This window comes from Dromaius novaehollandiae, chromosome Z (genome assembly GCF_036370855.1).
Source record: "Dromaius novaehollandiae isolate bDroNov1 chromosome Z, bDroNov1.hap1, whole genome shotgun sequence".
In the NCBI taxonomy this organism is placed as follows: Eukaryota; Metazoa; Chordata; class Aves; order Casuariiformes; family Dromaiidae; genus Dromaius; species Dromaius novaehollandiae.
This window is the reverse complement of record NC_088132.1, coordinates 54,444,040-54,464,808: the sequence shown is the minus strand read 5'-3', so window position 1 is coordinate 54,464,808 and position 20,769 is coordinate 54,444,040. Positions and strand designations below refer to the sequence as shown.

General features: G+C 37.2%; 1 protein-coding gene across 8 annotated transcripts in view; it reads left to right on the top strand.

Moving 5' to 3' along the window:
* LOC112983650 (DNA repair protein XRCC4) overlaps positions 1–20,769 on the top strand; it is a 191,411-nt gene that overhangs the window by 104,606 nt on the left and 66,036 nt on the right. For 7 of the 8 annotated variants that reach the window (XM_064502480.1, XM_026100900.2, XM_064502482.1 and 4 more), the window contains one exon: positions 20,509–20,653. In XM_064502480.1, coding sequence (XP_064358550.1) covers positions 20,509–20,653 — 145 coding nt within the window. The remainder of the gene's footprint in view (positions 1–20,508; positions 20,654–20,769) is intronic. The other variant, XM_064502477.1, reaches the window with a different exon arrangement.

Below are 20,769 nucleotides of genomic sequence, written 5' to 3'. Positions count from 1 at the left end.
CAAATATTAACTTCTTCAGTTTATGTGTAAAGCTTCCACCATTTTAGCAATGGTATCATTAACTAAATGGTTCACTAGTGGCTCATCACATCCACTTAAAGCATCAAAACATTTTATATGCAATCTTTTAATTTAAACAACACTTTCAGAATTTTGATGAAAGTGAAAGCTTCATTGCTTTTTTTTTTTTTTTTTTTTTAAGAGCTGAAGAGGGAAAACGCATGCTAAAAACACTTAGTCATTTCCCTGAAGGTGCCTCATGGCCCAAGAGGCATGGAGGGAATATGCCTCAAAACAGATGGGAGAAGATTTGGGACACCTCCTTGAGAACTGAGACTCTGGCTTCTTGCATCATTCATCAGTGAGTGCTGAAGGAAATGTAAATGAAGCAGATAGCATCATGTATGCCTTTGTATTTGGAAGAGCATGTATAGAATAAATTATATGACAGAGAATCTAATTACAAGACTGTGTGCAGTAAGTAGAGGAATTCAAAGGAGAGGACCCCACAGGCAACCTTAGAAAATCTCACTGAAATATTGTTTTGCTGAGGCAGTTACTTTTTGTGAACCATTGGACATCCTTTGCTGGTTAAGGTAATTTGTCCTCAGCTTCCAATGGCTTCTGTTGTTCTAAATATGTAAGTTTTGCAGCACTTGTTCCTGGGATTTCTCGAAACACCACATTGATACAGGAAAGAAAAAATGGATGTACAGTATGAACGGAATTCTTAGTAGTAAATCGTTTTGTTTGCTAGTTTATTCTAAAAAAAAAAAAAAAACACCCCAAAACCCACAAAGCAGAACCGTGTATAGATCTCCATTGTTTATACTTATTACCTGGCTGCTTTTCTTGGTACATCATTGCAACACAGCATAACAGTTCATTTTATGTTTAATCGTGGTGCTGAACAAAGCTTAGCAACAAAGAGCTTTCATTTGACAAATCATCTGCCTATCTGTTTGCTATGAAATATCGTTTATGCTAGGTGCTTGGCATCAGCTTTCATCTGTATTCAAAGATGAACCCTTATCTGCAGCTTATTCAAACTTTGCTCCTTAGTTCAAATTAGCATTGAAGGCATTCTCTTCATTGCTTGTTCCTTGACTAAAGTCTGTCACTTATTCATGGATTTCTTTGGCTGAAACTGATTGTAGTCTGCCTGAAAACTCAGTTCCTTCACTTCCTCATTTCACAACAGCAAATCTGAGTCATAGTTTGCAGTGCTCACTTGTTTTTAAGCTGTGTAGCAAGGTGGGCTTAACAGGCCTCCCTACAAAACAGTGTTAGTTATTTGTACAGCAGCTCAGTGAGACATGATCCTTTATGTAGATGATTAAAAATGTATTGATACTTGTCCTCCAGTTGAAGCTATTTATAACTTATTTCTGATTTGAATTTTGTTCTATTCCGCAAAAAGGTCAACTCAAACACTGTCACCTACCTTGGTTTTGAACAGAAAATTCTTACTGGCCTAACTTGTCTCTCTTTCTTAAAAGAAATTTAGACTTAACAGGTGAGTTGTCATGGCTTTAGAGCACCCAACTTAGCTGTCAACTTTAGGATTCTGGCTGAATTATTACAGCCAGATGCTCAGGTAATTGAGTGGTGATTTATCACTGACTTATACCAGTTGAGACTGTTGTTGTCTGTCTTGTGTGTTGAGAGAGCAGCATGTAAGAACTATGTGGTGGATTTTCAGGACTGTTACTGAAGTGGTGAGCTGACTTACTGAAAAACAATTGTAGCAACCACTGGCGTCAAAGGAGATGTAACAGATACATCTTACAAACACCGGAGAAACACTGCTGAAAAGTATTCTCTGTGCAAGAAAGTTCAAAGATTTGAAGGAAAAAGAGGAGAAAGGAGGGAAGGGAAAATGCTGAATGCTTCTTGTCAGAACCAGAGAGATTCTTGAGAAAAAGGCACAGAAACAGAAATAACTTCACTGCTGATTTGAGTGCCATTGGCAGTTGACTTAATGACAGCTGGAGGATGATGGTAAGTTAGGCATTTGCTTGCTTAGCTCTTTGGTAAGTGTAACTGTCGAAATAATCATTTTGGGTGAATATAGCTATAGTTGCTCTTGTATCGGACTGTTTGATAGCCAAGACTTTGAGCCTGTGTACAAATCTGGACCTATACTTAGTGATAGAATAGCGTGGCTTCTAGTGTTGACTTGTATATTAGATTAGGAACTTGGGAGCTTTTGGATAGATGTGAAGTGTGGGTGGACTTTCAGATTAAGTGAATTTTTATTTAATATGATGTTGTCATTCATTTCTGTATCATGTGCCTTATTTTCATTTTACTCATTTTTGTTATGTCCCTTGTGTTTCAAAAATATGTAATTAAATTGTGGAAATTGTCAGGGCGCTTATTCTGCCTGGTGTTTGTCAGCAGTGAAAATATTAACAAATCACTAAATGAGTTCAAGTTGCCTCCAAGATACTGAGGGAAATTAAACACATATCCTCTCCAGATGCCCTGGAGGCATAAGCTGCTATTGTGCACTTAGCTTGTGCAAGACGAGGTTATCTGTGTGTGAATGTTTTATCTTTTTGTCAAAGTAGAGAATAGAGAGCTGTTTTCATTCTGGAATTTCTAGTTAATGTATGCATGTAAATAGTGCTTATGGCCACCAAGAACCAGATACAGATTTTTGGCAATGGTTACATGAGTACATTTGCCTTTTCCCTGTGGTAAGAGGTGGAAGTGAGTCCTAAATGATGGAAGCATGCTCTTTGATTTCCTTCCTGTATGCATCTATCCTGATTTTTTTTTGAGGAAGAAATGAAGGATGGCGCTGCACAGCTGATGGTTAAACTGTGTAGCTAACCCTAAGTGTTGTAGCTTGATGACATAATTACGTCAGACCAAAGGTGAAATCAGACCTCTCTCATGAGTCGTGTTGTCTCAGGTGTCTCTTGCCTGTGAAACATGGAGAGGATTAGAAGATTCTCACTGGAGAACTTTCAAGGGCTATCAGTGCTTGCAAGCTTTCCTGAAAATATCTAGACCATGAGATTGATGTCAGTAATCTTCACAAAGCATCAGCAAGATCAAAACCATAATCGGCCCTTTGTGTGTACTCACGTATGGGTGAATTATGTTACTTTCTATGCTATTAAACTGCTTACTGATGGTTTCTTCTTTACTTGGTTTAGGAACTGCCTAGTCAAAGAAAACCCTGATTCTATTCGTGTGAATATGAGAAAGCTGTTTAAATGTCCAAGGACTTTCTGATCAGCTTTGTGTCACTGTTAAATTTTGATAACCTAGCAAAGTGATAGGTAGAAAATTGGACGTTACTTCAGAGACAAGCATCATTTCCATCACATCTGGATAGGAGGAGGGGTTGTCTGCCTCATGCTGGACTTGAGAAGGAGTTACAAAACCTTGGAGGGCTGAGGAGAGGAGCTGATTGTATAGCTTCCCCTGCTCATACCCCAAGACAGGATGGGTAAGGCTGGAGCTAAATGGAAGGAAGACACTAATTCCATTGTAGGTAGTGTATCATCTCTCTGTACGCTTTGTGGGGTTGGGCTGATGTTTAGGGGATAAAAATGGCTTACATATAATACGCAAAGAAAGGCCAACTCTGGAAATGTCACTGGGTTTGCTGGAGCAGCAAAAAAGTTAAAAAGAGCTATACTGAGCATCCAGATAAACCGTCACTTTCAGGAGTTGATATTTTATTGTTTAAATGCATTATTTTAAATAGCTTTGTAAGGCTGTAGCCCTAGTAGGGCTGTATGCTGTGGCCTACTGAGGAGAATCCTTTCTGCATTAACAATGCAAAGTTGCCTTAAAAATAACTAGCTGGCAAATTCCCTCTGGGCAGGAAGCTATCTGCCAGCAGGAATCTGCTCAGCCAGCATGAAAGGAGTGGGCCCAGGGGAGATCGCAGTATGTGTGTGTGTGTGTGTGGGAAAATAGGCCTTAGCAGAACCGAGGCAGAGCCCGCAATTCCCAGGTTTCTCCTGGTGTCAGGGGAGATAGTATATTTGTGGTACTCTTTTGCAGCTCTTTCATGAGCTTGTGCGAAGGAACCGTAGCTGTTTCCAGTCAGTTGTAAGAGCAATGTTTTGTGGGTTTTCTTGTTGCTTTTTTTTCTTTTTTACTAATGAGATGACAGGAAAAATTGGCAACACTTTTTAGTGAATGTAAACTGTTTTGCTGTTCATTCCCTTCTCTTTAATGTGGCTTGCTACAATACTGTAGGATAGAAGAAAAGTGAAATCACATTGGTAACAGTAGTCAGTCTTGACCCTTATCTTGGTGCCAGTGTATTAACTTCCATAACCCTGACCTATGTCATATGTGTAAATCCTGTATCTGGAGTAGGAAACTAGAAGGCAAAACAAAAAACAGACCCTTCCTTCCCGCCGTCTAGTGTGTCACAGTTGAATTGCCTGCGTATCCTGATTACTCAAGCTGAATTTGTTCTGCTATTGCTGCCCTTCAGAGGTATATTACTGCTTTAGTTTGTGGCAGCATCTTGAAATAAATCGTGGTCTCATTGCATAGGAATCTGAGAAACTTTAAAATACTTTTCTGAGAGAAAGCAGCATTTGAACCTGCTGAGCTCACCTGATGATTTATGGCTTGGAAAGATTCTGATCGCAGTTCCTGGTAAACGGGGGTGGTTTTGTTTTCTTTAAATATCCTTGGGTAACAAGATCAACACAGTTAGTGTTATTAGTGAAAACAGTTTTAGAGAAAATGGCAGGTGTTTTAGCAGTAAAGGCTACTGAGAGTAAATCATCAAGGTACATAGTATTTCCTCTTTTATTCCACTGAAACCCTTCTGAAATGGTGGCCTTGATGTACGGCCATGCGGGCTGGCAAGACTCCGGAGATGAGCTGCACGAAGCACTCCGCAGCAGCGGGGAACGTCCGCCTCAAGCCGATCTGACCAAGCAACCGTGACTTTTTCAAGGTTGGAAAAGATTCGTTGTATGAAATGGAATTTCTTTACTGGACTTTGACAAATATCCAGGGATGGGTAGGGTGTGTTAAGAAATTAAAATTGAATGTTTGACAGATTAGTCAAGGTGCTGCTTGTTTCCTTGCTAATTCAGAGCTTGGAAAAAAAATGAGGAATAGGCTATAAATCTTTTGGGATATGTTTTTGAAAATTATTATTATTATGTATAGCTTCTAAGAGGGAAAAATGGTCAAGAAAGATTCCAAATACTACCCAGGTAATCGGATTATTCAGCTACATTTTCAGGAAATATAATTTAAAATGACTCTGTTCACGGACAGCGTGCAGTTAGTAGTTTGCTCCATGGTGTGCCTCTCACCAGCAGGCCGTCCTGCAACAACACCCTGGCTTTGCAAACCATTCAGTTCGTGATAGTTCTGTTAACTTCCATAGGGGCTATTCTGGTTTATTTTGGCTCAGTTTTTGGCCAGAGCGTTTAACACTGAATATGTAATAAGTGTTAGTCATCTTGATAGCTGTTATTCACATTAGTGTTTTGTACGGAGTCCTGGATGTTTTAATGCATTTTTGTTAATCAACAAAGAGGATGTTGTACAGAAGAGGTATATGCTGGTGAAGATTAGATCCATCTTTCTCTGCTTTTGAACCTTATTCTGATAGTCTTAATCTTATGTGTAGTATTCTACAACATGAATATTCCAGTTAAAGCTGATTTTCCTGGGAGGCCAAAATATTGCTACCAGTGAGCATGGGACTGAGGGCAGTACTGTGAGGATTATATTGGTTAAAACTGAGCAGACAAGGAAAGGACCTGGGAACTGGTTGTGATTATTATTATTATTATTTTTAAGTCAACTATACTGATATAATAATGATTAATCCATTTCATATGAAGAAAACTGTGGGTTCTGAAGCATCCTTTTAGGCAAGTATGATGATGGTTAGGAACAATATTATTTAAAGGCAAGAATTCTAACATTAAAGGATATCAACATTATATGACATCTTGATCCTTAGAAATAAGAGTACAGTTTAGGATAGATGGAGTACTTGTAGGATATAGTCTGTAATGTAAGAAGACACGATACCAAGGTTCTCTGTTTTAGATTTATTTTTTTTCTTAGAGGCTTAGAAGGACGAAATGATGCAGTGTTCCTCTAATACAGAACCTTGTTATGGCTTTGTGTCAGCCCACACATCAGCCATCAAAGCTAATGACTTTATTCTTCTCACTGTTACTGAACTTAATTTTATACATCTTTGTAGTCCGTAACACGTTTTTTCTTAGTTCTTCAGAAAATGTTATTATAAAATCATGTATGCTTTCTAACTGTTCTTCTGCGAATTTTCCTAGAAAATAACCCACTAATATTCTTTCATTGAAAACATTAAGTTTTGTGATATTCTTTCACTAGAGTTTAGTACCTGCTTTACCTCAGTGATTCATCCCTTCATTCTCTCTGCAGCAAGGTGCCAAAGGAAAAAATTTCTCACTCTGAAGTTCTCTCTGTTAAATTAAATTGTCTGCTGGTTCTAACATTCTGGGTTTTTTCTTAATCTGAAGGAGTGTATATCCTATTTATTCCTGTTTTTTTTAAACTGGAAGTTGTTCTTGGAGCCTTTAGTTAAACAAGTGTTCAATTTGCCATAGCTAATTGCTGAATTAATTTTGGATGCCTTCACAATTCTCTCCTAAAGTGAACGCTGCCGTGCTGCCTCTCCCCTACCTCTTTTATTTCAGATACTCAAAAATAACTCAGTAATCTTTTTTTGTCTTGTAAACAAAATAATCAGTCTGAATGCATTTCCTCTCACTCACATGGAATGATCTGCACATATATTTCTGTTCTGGAGGTTTATTCGGCCCCTGACTTTTGGAGTACTATTCTGGTAACTTTGATGTCTGTAATTTAGGCTTGAGCTGTGTAGTGGTGGGGAAAGGTGTGTGTATTTATGTTCTGTTTTCTCCAGGCTCCCTTTACGTAGGGAGAGACTGCATTACCTTTTTCAGTGATCCCCCCTTAGCATGACAGTGATTGTTAGGGTGGAATGTCAGAAAGTGTTTAAATCTCCACAGGGCCTTAATAATTTTAGTGATTTTTTTGGTGGTAAAGATGCATAAGAATTTCCCAGTGTAATGAAATTATTAAATATATTAAAATATTTTCCTGTTCCATATAGATTTATTTGAGCTTGCATAAAGTATTAAGTGCCAACATATTATCCCCGTACATAATTTCCTTGTTTATTAGAATCAATGCTTACTGAGGGAGGAACAGAAATTGAATGAGGCTTTCCCAAGCTGTGTTCTACTGTAAATAATTTCTCAGGTTGCTGCACTCTGCAAAAGACTGATCTGAACATCAGAAAGACTTGGTACTAAGATTATTTATCAGAAGAGGATAGTATGCTTCCTAGGCTTGAATAAACATTGTTTTGTGTTTTTTGGTAACCAAAACAGTCTTTTCCATTTTAATAAGGAATTTGCATAGTGTCTTTTGGCATTAGTGACTTGTAGGGACATTGGCCAAGGAAGGATATATGGAACATTAGCACAGCTCAGGGCATGGTCCTGTTTTTTTGTCATCGAAAAGTGGAGTTTTCGCCATATGGAAAGACTATCTTGGAGTTAGTAGATCCCAGGGGAACAAAGTCTGTTCTGTATAACAAGTCCAGCTGTGACTTCTACCCCTACATCACACAATAACTTCATCTTCCACTCTGGCTCTATATCTCTATGGTCTGATTAACTTGGGACCAGGCAATTTGCCATATTCTTTTGCCATTCATTTTTACCATTGTGAAATAAAACAGTAACAAAGTGTTTCATAGATGATTTCATGATATAGGGTAAAGCTTCTGAAGTTGAGCTCCTTTCTAACTGTGTCTTTAGCTGTGACGTGTGTAGTTGTGACCTTTGCATGCATGTGAAGTCCAGGCAGACTGGTAGAACTCTGCAGGTGGCCAGGGACCTGGAAAAGAATCACAGTGCAGGTCAGAATGTAAGCTCAGGTCCTTGCTCCCATAAGTTTTATGATCCATTTATGATGGATTAATAAATGTTGAATAAATGTTTAACTTGTGCAATGTATGTATCATATGGCCTATGTTGTAAGAGCTTAAAAGCATCTCAGTAGAAGTTATAGATTAAGCCAACCTCTTGATTATGGTTGAGAAATGCCAATTGATGATTTTTTGTTAGCTGTAGGTTAATGTCTTAGAAATATCTTTATCAATTTCCATGTGCATTGCTCAGTAAGTGTTATAATAAATATTAATGCATTGCTGTTCTTGAAGTATTCTGAGATCTTTAAATTTCTTTAAATGTCTGTATTCTCAAAAAACACCCTCTTAGAATAACCAAATTACCTGTAGCATTTTCCACAGCAAAATTATCCTGTAATGTTGATTGAAATTGTGCCAGTGCATCTGCCATAAAAACATTACTGTTAATGTCATCTGACTGAGACACATGCACTCTCTGTGTTCATCATTTCTGAATCCATTATGAAGACCCTAATGGCAGCAGTATATAAAGACATGCCATAATGACATCTTAAATGCTGTCTTTAAATTCACAGCATGAAAAGCCTTTTAGAAGTCACTGCATATGAAAAAAGCAGGTAGCTAATAGTTATTTCTGGATAGTATTCATGGTATGTCTTTGATTTTTTGTAGAGGTATTATTTTCAATAGAAATAGCTGGTTCCAGAAAGTTAATCATATAAATAGAACTTTGTTCCTGGCAAATGACCTTTGAGACCTCAGGCAACCTTGCCTGGTTGGTATACAGCAAACATTAGAAAATGCATGCCAGAGTTTGGAAATGTATCAGCTGATTATATAAGGTGAAAAGAATATACAATAAAAATATAGAATTTATAGCATATTAAATTTGAAAAGATAGGTACATACAAAAAGCACAAGAGGTGTATTTTAGAAATCCCTTCTGTAGTAAGGTTATCAGGTAGGGCATCAGCTTTTCTGAGCCAGTCTTTCAGAAGGAATGGGTTAGGTCTTGTTTTAAAATTCTGTCAAGGACCTCATGTAGTTACTTTCTGGGCAGTGACCTCCTTTTTTTCAGTCATCTCAGTGCACTAAGTTTTTATCTCGAGGCTAGTTAAAGGCAGAAGGAAAGGAGAGGGGAAAAGACGGAAAAGATGACCATGAGAAAAGAAGGCAGTACCAAATCTTTTGTGCTTCACTCAAAATTTTTGGTAGTCATCACTGAAGCTGGAGGACTCTGGAGCAAAGCACAGGCTTTTCCAAGGATGTCTCATGGAGTCAAGTCTCATTTCCTTTTTTTCACTTTAGTATTCAAGAAAAACACTTGGGACTTAGGTTTACTTTTCAAAAAAAAAAAAAAAAAAACAATGCAGAGTTGATCCATTAGTATCTAAACTTATTTTCTTGATTTTTACTGTTTATAATACTGATGTGACCTTTGATCCTGTCAGTAGTATTGTTTGATTTGTATTGGACTTTACCTTTTCAACCTCTTTCTATCACGATGACTGGTAGATTGTTATGATCTTTCAGCTGCTCAAGAATAATGTTGGCTGTTGGAATGGCTCACTAGGCCATTAGATCCCAACCTTATTTGTGACTGAGCCTCACCTGACAAAAACACCTATTTCCTCATGCCTACCTGCCCCAAGACTCGCTGTTTCTGCTGTGTAGGGTTAGCCTACTGGCCTCCTTGCCCTCTTGGTCCTCCAGAGGCCCTGCATACATGCAGATGTTGGGCTGCCATTGTTGCCTTCTCCTGCCTGTCACCCTGCTGCCACCTGTGGGGTCGGTGCTGATGTGCGGCATGGGCTGATGCCTCTGAACCATGTGTCCCAGCAGTCTCAGCTCCAGGAGTGCCAGGCAGAGATGAACCAAAGCAGCCCTGTACAGCAGGCCTGCCTGCCTACCTGCCTCACCTGCCATGTGTTTGTGCATTACCACAATTACCAGAAAGTCTCTACAGGAATAATGCTTAGCTCTTCTAGGGTTAACAGGGGTGCTGTGTCCTTTGGAGGAGGCACATAAGGAATTCAAGCATGGATTTTTCTTCAAGGTCATTAGTAGAATCAGGGGTAGAAACCTTGTCCTGATGGGTACCCTGTCCATTAATTAACTTTGATCCTTATGAAGTTATTCAGTGCGGGATGCCAAAAGAATGAGTGCTGCGAATAAATGATTAAGCCTAACTTCTTGTTACAGATTCTAGAAGACTTTATCCGTGTTTAGGTGCTTAAGTATCATTTGAGCAACATCAAGTAACCAAGTAAATATTTCCTGGGAACTTGACTAAACTGAATACTTTCATGTGAACTGCAGAACAGCTGTTAGTGATGACGACTTCCAGTCACTGCAGCCATACACAGAGTTAGAATTGGGGAAACTACAGATAAAAAACGTTAGTAATTTTCTGAGTAGCTGCCCACTCTTGACTACTTCCCCTACCATTGTTAGTGATGCAGAACCACTGTATAAACTGCAGGAGATGTTCCCTTTTCTTTTCACTCCTTTAAGGCTTTCTCAACATTTTTCCTCTGAAGATGAAATTTTGAATGATTCAGCTTTATTCAATCATTAATTATGTATATTCACATGTAAGGTCAGTTTTAATGTAACTGATTTGTGTTCCAAGGGTAAAATTGCATACCCTTGTGGAAGAGATAAGGACGTTGTTAGTGTCATTAACTTTTAGAGTAAGTGGTTTTTAAGCTTAAAATCTGTGTCTTTTTGTGTCTCATAGAAAACAGATAGGATCACACATTATTTGAGTCTATTTTGTCATATAAATGATATAAATGGCAAAAAAGCTTCTGATCTGAATGTAATATCTGTTTAAATTTTATTGTACTGCATTACTAGTATCTAGTAAAATATGGACAGGCATAGTTCCTGTTTAAATACAGGTTCTTATTTTAGAATTTTCTACCTGAAACACTTGCTCAACCTGAAGTGAAAATATTCATACCAAAAAATTGTAATTTATAATGTACTTGAAAACATCTTTAAGGTACCTTGGTAGATATCATATAATGAAGTTATTAGGAAAGGTTAATAATTCATTCACTATAAAATGCCAGCATGATGATAATGTCCAGTTTCCAGAGTTATTGCAGTTTGTACCTTTCCTTGAATTGTACTGATTTCCTCAAAATTTATTTAATGGGATAAGAAATCATTCTTGTGGCGTAAGAATCTAAGCTGCAGCTATTTGAAAGCACCATGGAGTAACTTTGGGGTATTAGGTAGGGTATGGTCTGAGTAGAGCTTGCACTTTTTTGAGAGTATCTTCAGCCACACAGTAGATCTTTCTGGCCTTGTGATGCCTCTATACTTCTCACTGAATAAAAAATGTCATGTGTCAAGATGATTGTCTTGTAAACTAGCTAGCATTTATGCACACTTCCAGGAGGCAAACTGTTCAATCTAAAGACTATTCAAGCACAAAGGCAATCTAATACTTCATCCAAGAGGAGGAAAAAAGTCAGAAGGCTTTACTGTTGACAAATCCTTTCAGTTTGTTATATATTTCATTGTCCAAGAGATACTGATTTTAAGTGAAGTTAGCACAGGAGTAGATATTTCTTCTTACTTCTTCTGGGGTTTAAATATTGTTATTCTAGGAGCGTAAGGTTTTCCATTAATTATTATTAATCCAGAAACCCAGTTTCAAAGTGCTCATAAATAGCTATGCTACTTTATCTTCCCTTCCTAAATAGCATTACAAATGATCATTTTACACAAAGGTTAACAAAGCAGTCTCTCACTGGTTTGCAATCAGTAAATGATTAATATAATTACCAGTGTTCAAACTCTTCTTTAGGACTGGCTTTCAAATGTCAGGCTCCACACAGCTAGAGGTTAGACATATGAGAAATACTACCTGACATATGAGGTAACCTTAGAGTTAATCTTTGGAAACCCAACACTGTCAGTGCCAGGGTCTGGGTCAACAGGGTGGGCTCAGCAACATAAACTATAGACATCAGAACAATTCACTGGAATAAAAATGATGCCAATATTAGTTGGAATTCCAGTCACAAGGTATCTATGTTGTAGGGTTAGTGAAAAATGACTTTAGGCTCCATTACCTCAACATGAATTGAAAGACCACAGCCCAGAAGCTTTTTTTCAAAGCTTTTTTTTTTTTAGCTTCACTTTTTTTTAAAATTCTTCTGTCTGTCTGTTTCGTTGTTTTGGTTACTTGACCTGCATGTTTAATGTCTCCTGGGGACACCATTCAGAAACCTCCTACCTCCACCCTGGGTGGTACAGATGATCCAAATAGGACATCAAGGGAGTCCAGAGAATGACTGTAGCAAATAGGCACACCCGGGACAGTGAGCTCATCTAAACCTTTTCACATGAAGACTGCTTAAATGCTTTTGCCTGAACTTGTGTGTGCTGATGTGCTATATGACCATGCATCCATGCAAGCATGGCACACAAATTAGCTTCATCAGGCTGTTAGTAATACAGAATTTCAAAAAAATTCAAGAGTTGGAAATGGAAAAGGATTTCTAACACTTCATGTACTACATCTGGCCTTTCAGTAGCATACTGAAACAGCATGCTGTTACTGCACAGCCGAACTCCTCATTGAATGGCCTTTGGCTAGTCAAAAGAGACAACAGCATCTGAGTCACCAACGTTTCCGCTGGTTTTGTCAAGCGCACACAAAAAATGAAGCAGGGAAAGCAACTTTAATCTTTAAACTTTAGGTTTCAGATATCAAAATTAGAGTCTCTTAGTTTTCACCACTTCATAACGGAGCCTCTACCTGCGACCCGTGTCAGAAAAGATTTGACCACCTTATAAAGCTTTCATTGTTTTATTGCAAGGCAGGTACTAATTTGTAGGGACTGGAGAAATTTTGTACACTACATGCAATGAGGATTTTCAAGATCACTGGGATACTTACAAATCATTACCTTTGAAAGTATTTAAAACCAAAGACTCTGTTAAATTATGGTGTTACTAAAATGTTTTAGCAACATATATTATTCTGCATTATTGAAAATTAATATCTAATGAAGTATGCATTGTTCAGTGAAATATCCTATATCAAAGTATTTTTAAAAGGCAAGTTTCTATAAGAGATCATAGTTGTTATGATTAAAATTAATGAGCTCCATCAGAGTCTCTGCAAATATTCGTGAAAACATATTTCCTTTTCCCCCTCTGATATTCTGATATATGAAAAGATATATTTTCATACTTCCGTACCAAACTTCTTATTTGCTTGTCAAACTTAGCCTGAATTTTTTTATCATCTAATTTCAAGACAATATAGACTGGTAACAGATGAGCATATAAATAAGCATTGAGGAGGAAACTTTATTTTAACAAAATTTTTATTTTAACTTGAATTTTCCCTGTAGGTTTGAAATAAACTTTTTTTATTAAAGAAAAGAATTATATTTAAAATGTCTTTGAAAAAAGGTGATATCACAAAATGAATAGGCTTTGCAAACAGGAGAGTCTACATGTTAAGGCTTAGGACATGTCAGTGATACTGTGGTAATGCAGTCTAGCAGGGTGAAATGTAAACTTCCTTACTGAACTGGATACAATTTATAAATTTTGTATACCTAGATCTAAACTTTTCACTGGAATTGTTTTAAAATGTGTCATCATAAACACTTCCCATGGAGATATTCTTTATAAAAATAAACATTAATAACTAACTGACAGAGAATTTATAGAACTGCAGTCTCAACCGCCTTCAAGCCCCAAGGGATTATGGTACAAGATATCAAATTTTTATACAAACAGTGAAATATAAAGTAGAGCGGAACAAAAGGAGTGGAGTATGGTTCCTACTGTTTTCCTAAAATTGTAGTAGTGACACATTCCTGTTACTTTCACTGAAGAATACGTATGAGCCATAAATATCTATGTTTAATTTTGGATCTCTGAATGATCTAAATGGATCTATTTCTTGGAAAAAGAAAATGCCCTGATTATGCACAGAATGTGTATATCCAGGATAATTTTAGTGTGGTTAGAAGTGGTGCTTCCTGAATTGCCTGTCAAATGTGACTTAATTCTAATTTATAGGAACTGCCTGTATTAGTGAGATACATGGTCATTTCCATATGCATTCATTTAGGAGACTCTCTGCTGAGAATGTCAGAGATGCTAATTATTATCAACTATGGTGATCCCTCAGGAAGTAGGTTGAGATGGAGAAACTGCATAATTACTGAAGTTACACTATAGTCAAGGATTGAAACGATGAGTTCTGTTCCCTTGCTCTTTTTTTCATGGCTTGGGGAGCAGATGTCCTAGTGCTCTTTAGGTGATGGTTTTGTGAGCATTTTGTCCCCTTTCACTTTACTTTATCAGTACTGATGCTGTGTTAAGGCAGAAGCAGAGGCAGCAGTAATTGTTTTATATGCAACTTGGTGATTTCTCAAACTAAGTAAAATGAACCTTGAGCAAGGGACTTTAAGTCAAATCGTCTGCTTCATTAAAGTGGGATAGTAGAGCTCAGAAGTTCAGTAGAATAACTTTACTGAGCAACAGCCACTGCCTGGATTTAAACAGAATCAAGTTCAGCTGGAAAATACAGTAAACAGGGATTCAGAGGAGTTTAGTAGAGCTATGATAGCATTAATATCTGATAATACGAACAAATTTTCATAACACTTTCTACAAGTCCTTTACTACTCTGAAGAGAATGGAATCAAGTAAATTTTCATTTAGAAATTAAAACTGACAGATTTTTGTAGTATTCTCTAAAAAGAAAAAAAAAAATCTGCAGGGTAGGAGATTTAAATACAGGGCAGTGTCATCTTGAGGATGAAGTGTCCATGTCCTGTGCAAATCTTACCTGTTCTGTTCCAATCCAAGGACAAAGAAAGCATTTCTTTTTCTACATGCAAATTTCTTATTGTGAGCAAAGCAATTTTAGAATGATAAATGCATTTTATTTGTGATTCACAAAAGGAATTTAAATGTTCTTGAACCTGTTTGATAGTGATGATTGTTTTTAAAATTATCATAATCTTTTTGTCCTGATAATTTAATAGCATAAATCTGATAGTGATACATTGTTCAAACATCTTTTCCTTTGCAGCATCTCTTTTTTGGTGGTGACTGAATAAGCTAGAATTAATCTTATGTATTATAAACAGTGGGACTAATCCCATGAGAGCTATAACTATATGGCTGTATTTGCAAAGGAAAAAATTTCTGACCACCAATAAATGTGTGCAAATATATGCACATACACACGCTCACACTTCCCAATCTAATGTAACTTAACACGATGAGCAATATAAATACTGAGAGAGAGAAAAACATTTGAATCAAGTAAGACAAATGTATTGGAAATAATCAAAATCATATGGGATATGATATGATAGGATAGAAGTATAAGCAAATCAGCACACTGAGATGTTGTTTCTATTGTAAGTAGCAAGGCCCAGATTCTGCCTTCACCTATGTTGTGTTAAAAGTTGGCCATAAAGTGCAAAATATTATTAGAATACATGGTTTCAAACTGGATCTACAAGGGTCAGTTTAGCTAAGCAAGTGTGACAGCTCTACTAGATGTTTTGCACGATGTGAATTCATTAAATTTAATTAGCAGATTGGAATGACCTAAGTTACATCTTAATGTTCTACATTCTAACAGGGGAAGGGAAGGGAGGAGTTGTCTGTAACTGTTTCCTATATGTAAAATCTCATCAAATACTAATTTTTTTATTGGCACGACAGCTTTTAGGATCATTGATGTTCAGAGTGTGTTTTCTACATGTGTGAAGTTAGGTCATTGTAGGAAAACAAATTGTTTGAATTTGGAATGTTTCTACTCAAATTGTGTTTGCTTTACACCCTGTGTATGTTTTATGGCAAAGCTAAGCTTTTAGTACTGTTTCTTAGTCCTTTTATGATGATAGAGCCTTAGTCAGAGAAGGATCTAGAGTGTATTCTCTCATGCAACAGCAGCACTGTTGCTAACAGTTATCTAAGTTATAGCTGTAGAATTCTCATTACAGGTGATGATGTACAAAGAATGTAGTTTTATTTTTTTCAAATTTCAAGGTGAGTATGAGGGATTCAAAGGTTTTTTTTTTTTTTAAACAATTGACTTTCATAAACTAAAGTAATGCAGAAGTCTGAGAAATAATAAATATTTTAAAATGCAACTGGACTGTCCATCTACAACCAAGTTACATTAATTTTTAAATGTCTGTAGTTTTCAGGGATCACAGTGTCTCCACAGCTTGTGCTTTGACATTTCACATGCTCTTCCTTCAAGGTGTGTCTAGATTTGGCAGAGCTGGACTATTCTTAACTCAAGCATCTTTTTTTTACAGAAAAAAAGTACAAGCTTAGTCTGTCTAAAAGCACATTATAGCAGTGTTATATATAAGAGTGTTTACGAAGTTCTCATTCTGATGTCACATATGTGCTTTTTTCTCTTAGTCTCTCAATAATGCAAAAATAATAAACCTAGTTCTAATTCTTTTAGTAAACTGAGAAAAGTCAGATGGCGTCCCTTACTTCAGGTTCTTTGTTCTTTAGGTTCTTTGCTGTTTCTCTGAATGTTGAAGATCACTGACATTTTGTTACTGGGTGTAAAACTACTGATAGAGCTTCTGTTAAACATCTATCTTGGCAAACTGGGCAACTGGGCAAAGGCTGGTGAGTGAATGCCCATGTGTGCCTTGCCCCCTCACCTCACTCATCCCCCGTCCGTTTCCTCACATTGCTCATATCACGGAGTGACGAGATTTCGAAACGATGGCGCGCCTGGCTCTGCCTGCGTTAGTAAACCAGGTAGTGCCTGAGCATGGGCCTTGGTGCTGGCACTCGAGCACAGTTGTCCCCACTGTTTCACCGTTAGCACGTCCCTGGCGTGACCTTGCTCTGCACCAGCTACAGCCAGGCAGCTCCTCAGACAGAGCCTTGGCTGCCCGGACACTCTTCCCAACAAACCATTTGGAAGAGGCAGCGCTGTTTTGGGAAGGAGGACAATATAACTGTGTGGCTGCAAGGTGGTGTATACCGACTGTCCTCAGACTCAGAGAACGGGGACTGGCCTTTTTTTGTATTGGTGGAGAGGTATCTTCTGTTTCCGTTTCCCAACTTTATGGGACTGTGTTGATTTAATTTCATTCTGCCTCTTCCGAAGAAAATAAAGATATTTAAGTTTTCACTTTAAATTCTTCTCTAGTGTCCTGTGTTTTTAATTCAATTTTAATTTAGTCTATCCACCAAACAATATCATTCTTCCAAAGAATAAATATGAGCTCAAAAGTTTATATTTAGAATCTTTAATCATCTTAGCACAAATATCTTTTAGCACTTGAACTATGTTTCTGTTTCTTGCTGTCTTATCAGTCTTATTACTTGCAGCTATTCACCTGCAGAAGGTATGTTGTATATTGGGAATGCTTCCTTTATTTGATCAACATTTGTTGTTTTATGGGATTTATTAACTGCCTTTCTTCATACAGCACTCTTTTCTATATTTAAATTGCTACTATTTTTCTAAAAGGCATAATGGTCATTCGTATTCTAGTAAATAATACAAAAGCAAGAAACATTTTAGTGAGAAGTAAAGAAACTTCTTGAAGCATTAATTAAATTTAGAGGGAAAGGAAGGAATTTTCAGAATGAAAAACTAGTTTTATATTCAAGACTATCTCCCACTATTTCATGTACTTTTGTGTCAAGCAATGAATATTATTTTGCTTAAGCTTTGTTTGGCTTATAGTCAAAAACTGTAAGTAAATCCATTAATGGGATTCATTTTTGGGCAGCAGTAGTGGGTGATGCTTGTACTTTGAGCTTCAAATGTATGTCATCTTTTCGTTTGCAGGTCTAACCTTAGATGTAGTATGGCTAAAAAAAACAATCTATGGTGATCTACTATTATATATGAAACAGCCTACTACTATCCATCATAAGATTGCATTTTGTACTATCTGAACGAGAAGCTGCCTTCTTGGTATCATTGAAAGAAATTTTCTCACTATAGAAGTTCTCAGTTGTACTGCAGAGGTTAACTTGAATCATTTAGGTGAATATCTTTTATTCTGCTTTGCTTTAATGGATTGTAAGACCAAAATTTGTTTTCATGGGAAAGATTAGACTGAGATCTTTAGTACAAAACTGAGACCCTTTCCCAGCCCAAGGTTAGGCATAAATGCAGTGTGCTACAAAGGTTAACATTTCTTTTCCATTTTCTCACATGAGCATCAATGGGACCGTTGTGGACGACTAACAGGATTTGCATCTAAACATTAAGCAATGCTGAGCAAGAGCTCCTGTCTAAGGAGAACCATTATATGCTACATGAGTAGAAACACAGAGATGTTATTTAACAGCAGCATTGTGTTATCATTGTATATGTAGTTAACCTTTGGATCTACTTTCTGGCAAGAGCAGGCAGTGTGAGAGAAGAATGGCAGCAAGGAAAGATAAGAACTGTGATAATGAAATTACTTGTTTGTTGCTGTGTGTGTGGTTCCTGACAATAAATTGTTTTGTGTATTAATTAAGAAGGAGCAACCTTTAAGAAGTGATGTTGAAATATATATACAGAACACTATTCATATAAGCGTTAGGTATACTACTTTGAATATGTCATCAGTAAACAGTAATTAACAATAATTGACATGTTTTTGACATTTAGCACTGGAAAAGTATATAGAGCTAGTTAAAGTTTAGGATGGAAGGTTAGGCTTTAACTTAACCCTTTTCCACATTTATTACAGGCAATGTACCTTGTCTGTGTTGGACTTTGAAACTTGTTAATTAGCTTATGACTTGGAAACATGTCAGCTAATACCCGTTGTCACCCTGCAAAGATCTGTAAATCTCTGATGTAGTATAGTACATGCTGTTATAAGCTAGGAGGGTTCTGATATTTAAGCGTATGCTTAACTGCAAGCAGTAGTTGGCTGTCAGGAGCCTGTGTTTGTATGTCTAATTTAATGGCTTTCTGAATCAGAAAAACCTTTTCTGAGAAAAAATTAAAATAGTACTTGTGGGTTGCATATTTTCTTCCTGTTTCCATTTGGTAAAGATGGATAACAAATTTGGAAGGAATGAAGAAATAGGACCCATTATTTACTTTCACATGAAAATCTTCAGTATTGAACCTCAAAGTATACTGTCTTTCATCCATGCACAGATTAAACCTTCCTAAAATGCACAGAAAGAAGTAGTCAGGGAAGTTACTGTAATAGCACCAGCATCAGTCACCACATCATTATTTAATATATTTCAGTTGAATTGTGTGCTATTCTGGATATCATTATCTTAAATATTCAAAGTGATTAAAGATTTTATCTTTAAAGCAGGCACATGAAATAAAAGCATGCTACAGAATGTTGATAGCTGGTGTAAAAATATCTACCTATCTTCTGAATGTATAGCAATAGCAAGGAAGAAAAGATTTTAGCTTAAGGAAGGGTCTGACCAACTTGACATGCAAGCTTCAAATAATCAGATAACTGTCAAAGCAGACAGAAGATTGTTTTTGAAATGTAGATGGTGCATCTTTTATGAATCTTCATGAATTACTGAAATGAGTTTATGCAGTAATAATGGAAGTGAAAATTGTAGGTGAATGAATCTGGATACAGTTTACGTATCATAAGCAGAGGAGTGAGTAGAAGCCTATACTTGCTATCCAGTTTGAGGTTGCAAGGAGTTAGGGATTCTCTACATCTTCCTTTCGGGACTGCAGCTACTCTTCAGCATTTGAGAGATTTGCTGTTGAGTAAGAAAGCTGCCGTGGAATCAGGGCCGTCTGTTCCATGAGCAGAACAAGGAGCTGGCGTCCTCCCTTTCAATGCTGTGGTTGGCTCCGGTCGGAGGATGCTTTGCCTTCATGAGCAGGCATGGGGTTGCCCATTCCTCTCTGGCCAATGTCTTCCGGGAGTCTCCAGTAGAACTCTTGAGGTTTTATGGCCCCGTGGTAGCACGGTAACTTCTGCATAACAAAATCCTGTACCTGACTGCAGCAAATAAGCTTCTCACAAGGGTTTTTCCTTACAAATATTGAAAATCATACAACTCCCTTTTGTTCTGGATGTATGTTGTTGCTCATACTACAGATTGAGGGTCTGAATAAAGTCATGCCATAAGCAGAATTGCAAGTCCCGAGCTCCTTTTTCCTGTGCTGTGTGCCCATCTTTGTCAATTATTTTGTAGCTTACAAAGACTAACTTCAGCTAGGTGAAACTAGACTCTGTAGGCTGCCTCTCTAGTTACTGAACAGTCTAGAATGAGGAATCAGGAGACCTTCAGGAGGTTTCTGGTCTTTCACAGAACATTGGAAAATCCTCCTTACTCTAATTTGACTACAGAGAGCGGTCAAGGGAAGCTGTTTTTCTAATTTAAATTTGGTCTGTTTGAATTTCACTTTGTAGCATCCTTCTGTTTGTTTTACTGCAAGACAGCAATTGCTATCAAGTCTGAATCCATGCTACCAGCATAGAGGGAGATTTTATAAGAATAAACAAAAAAATTTGAATTATCTTGTAATACTTCCATGTTCTCTTCAAATTTGGTCTTCTTCCTTTTGGCAGCAGCTGAACGAAGGGACTCCATGCTGAGTAGCCCAGACGTCATCAATGCTGCTCCGACGCGAAAGCGAAGGCAAAGGGTAGTAAAGCCTGCTGGGACAGGAGCTAAAGTGGCAGCATATGAGACAGAACTACCAGCAAAGGAAAAGTAAGTAATTTTCAAATATATTTGAGTGTTATTATGTGTTTGTTTCTTTTGTTTTCTTGTTTCAGAGTGTCTGAGTTCTGTTGTGGTGCGTTTCACATATAATGATTTACAGGAAT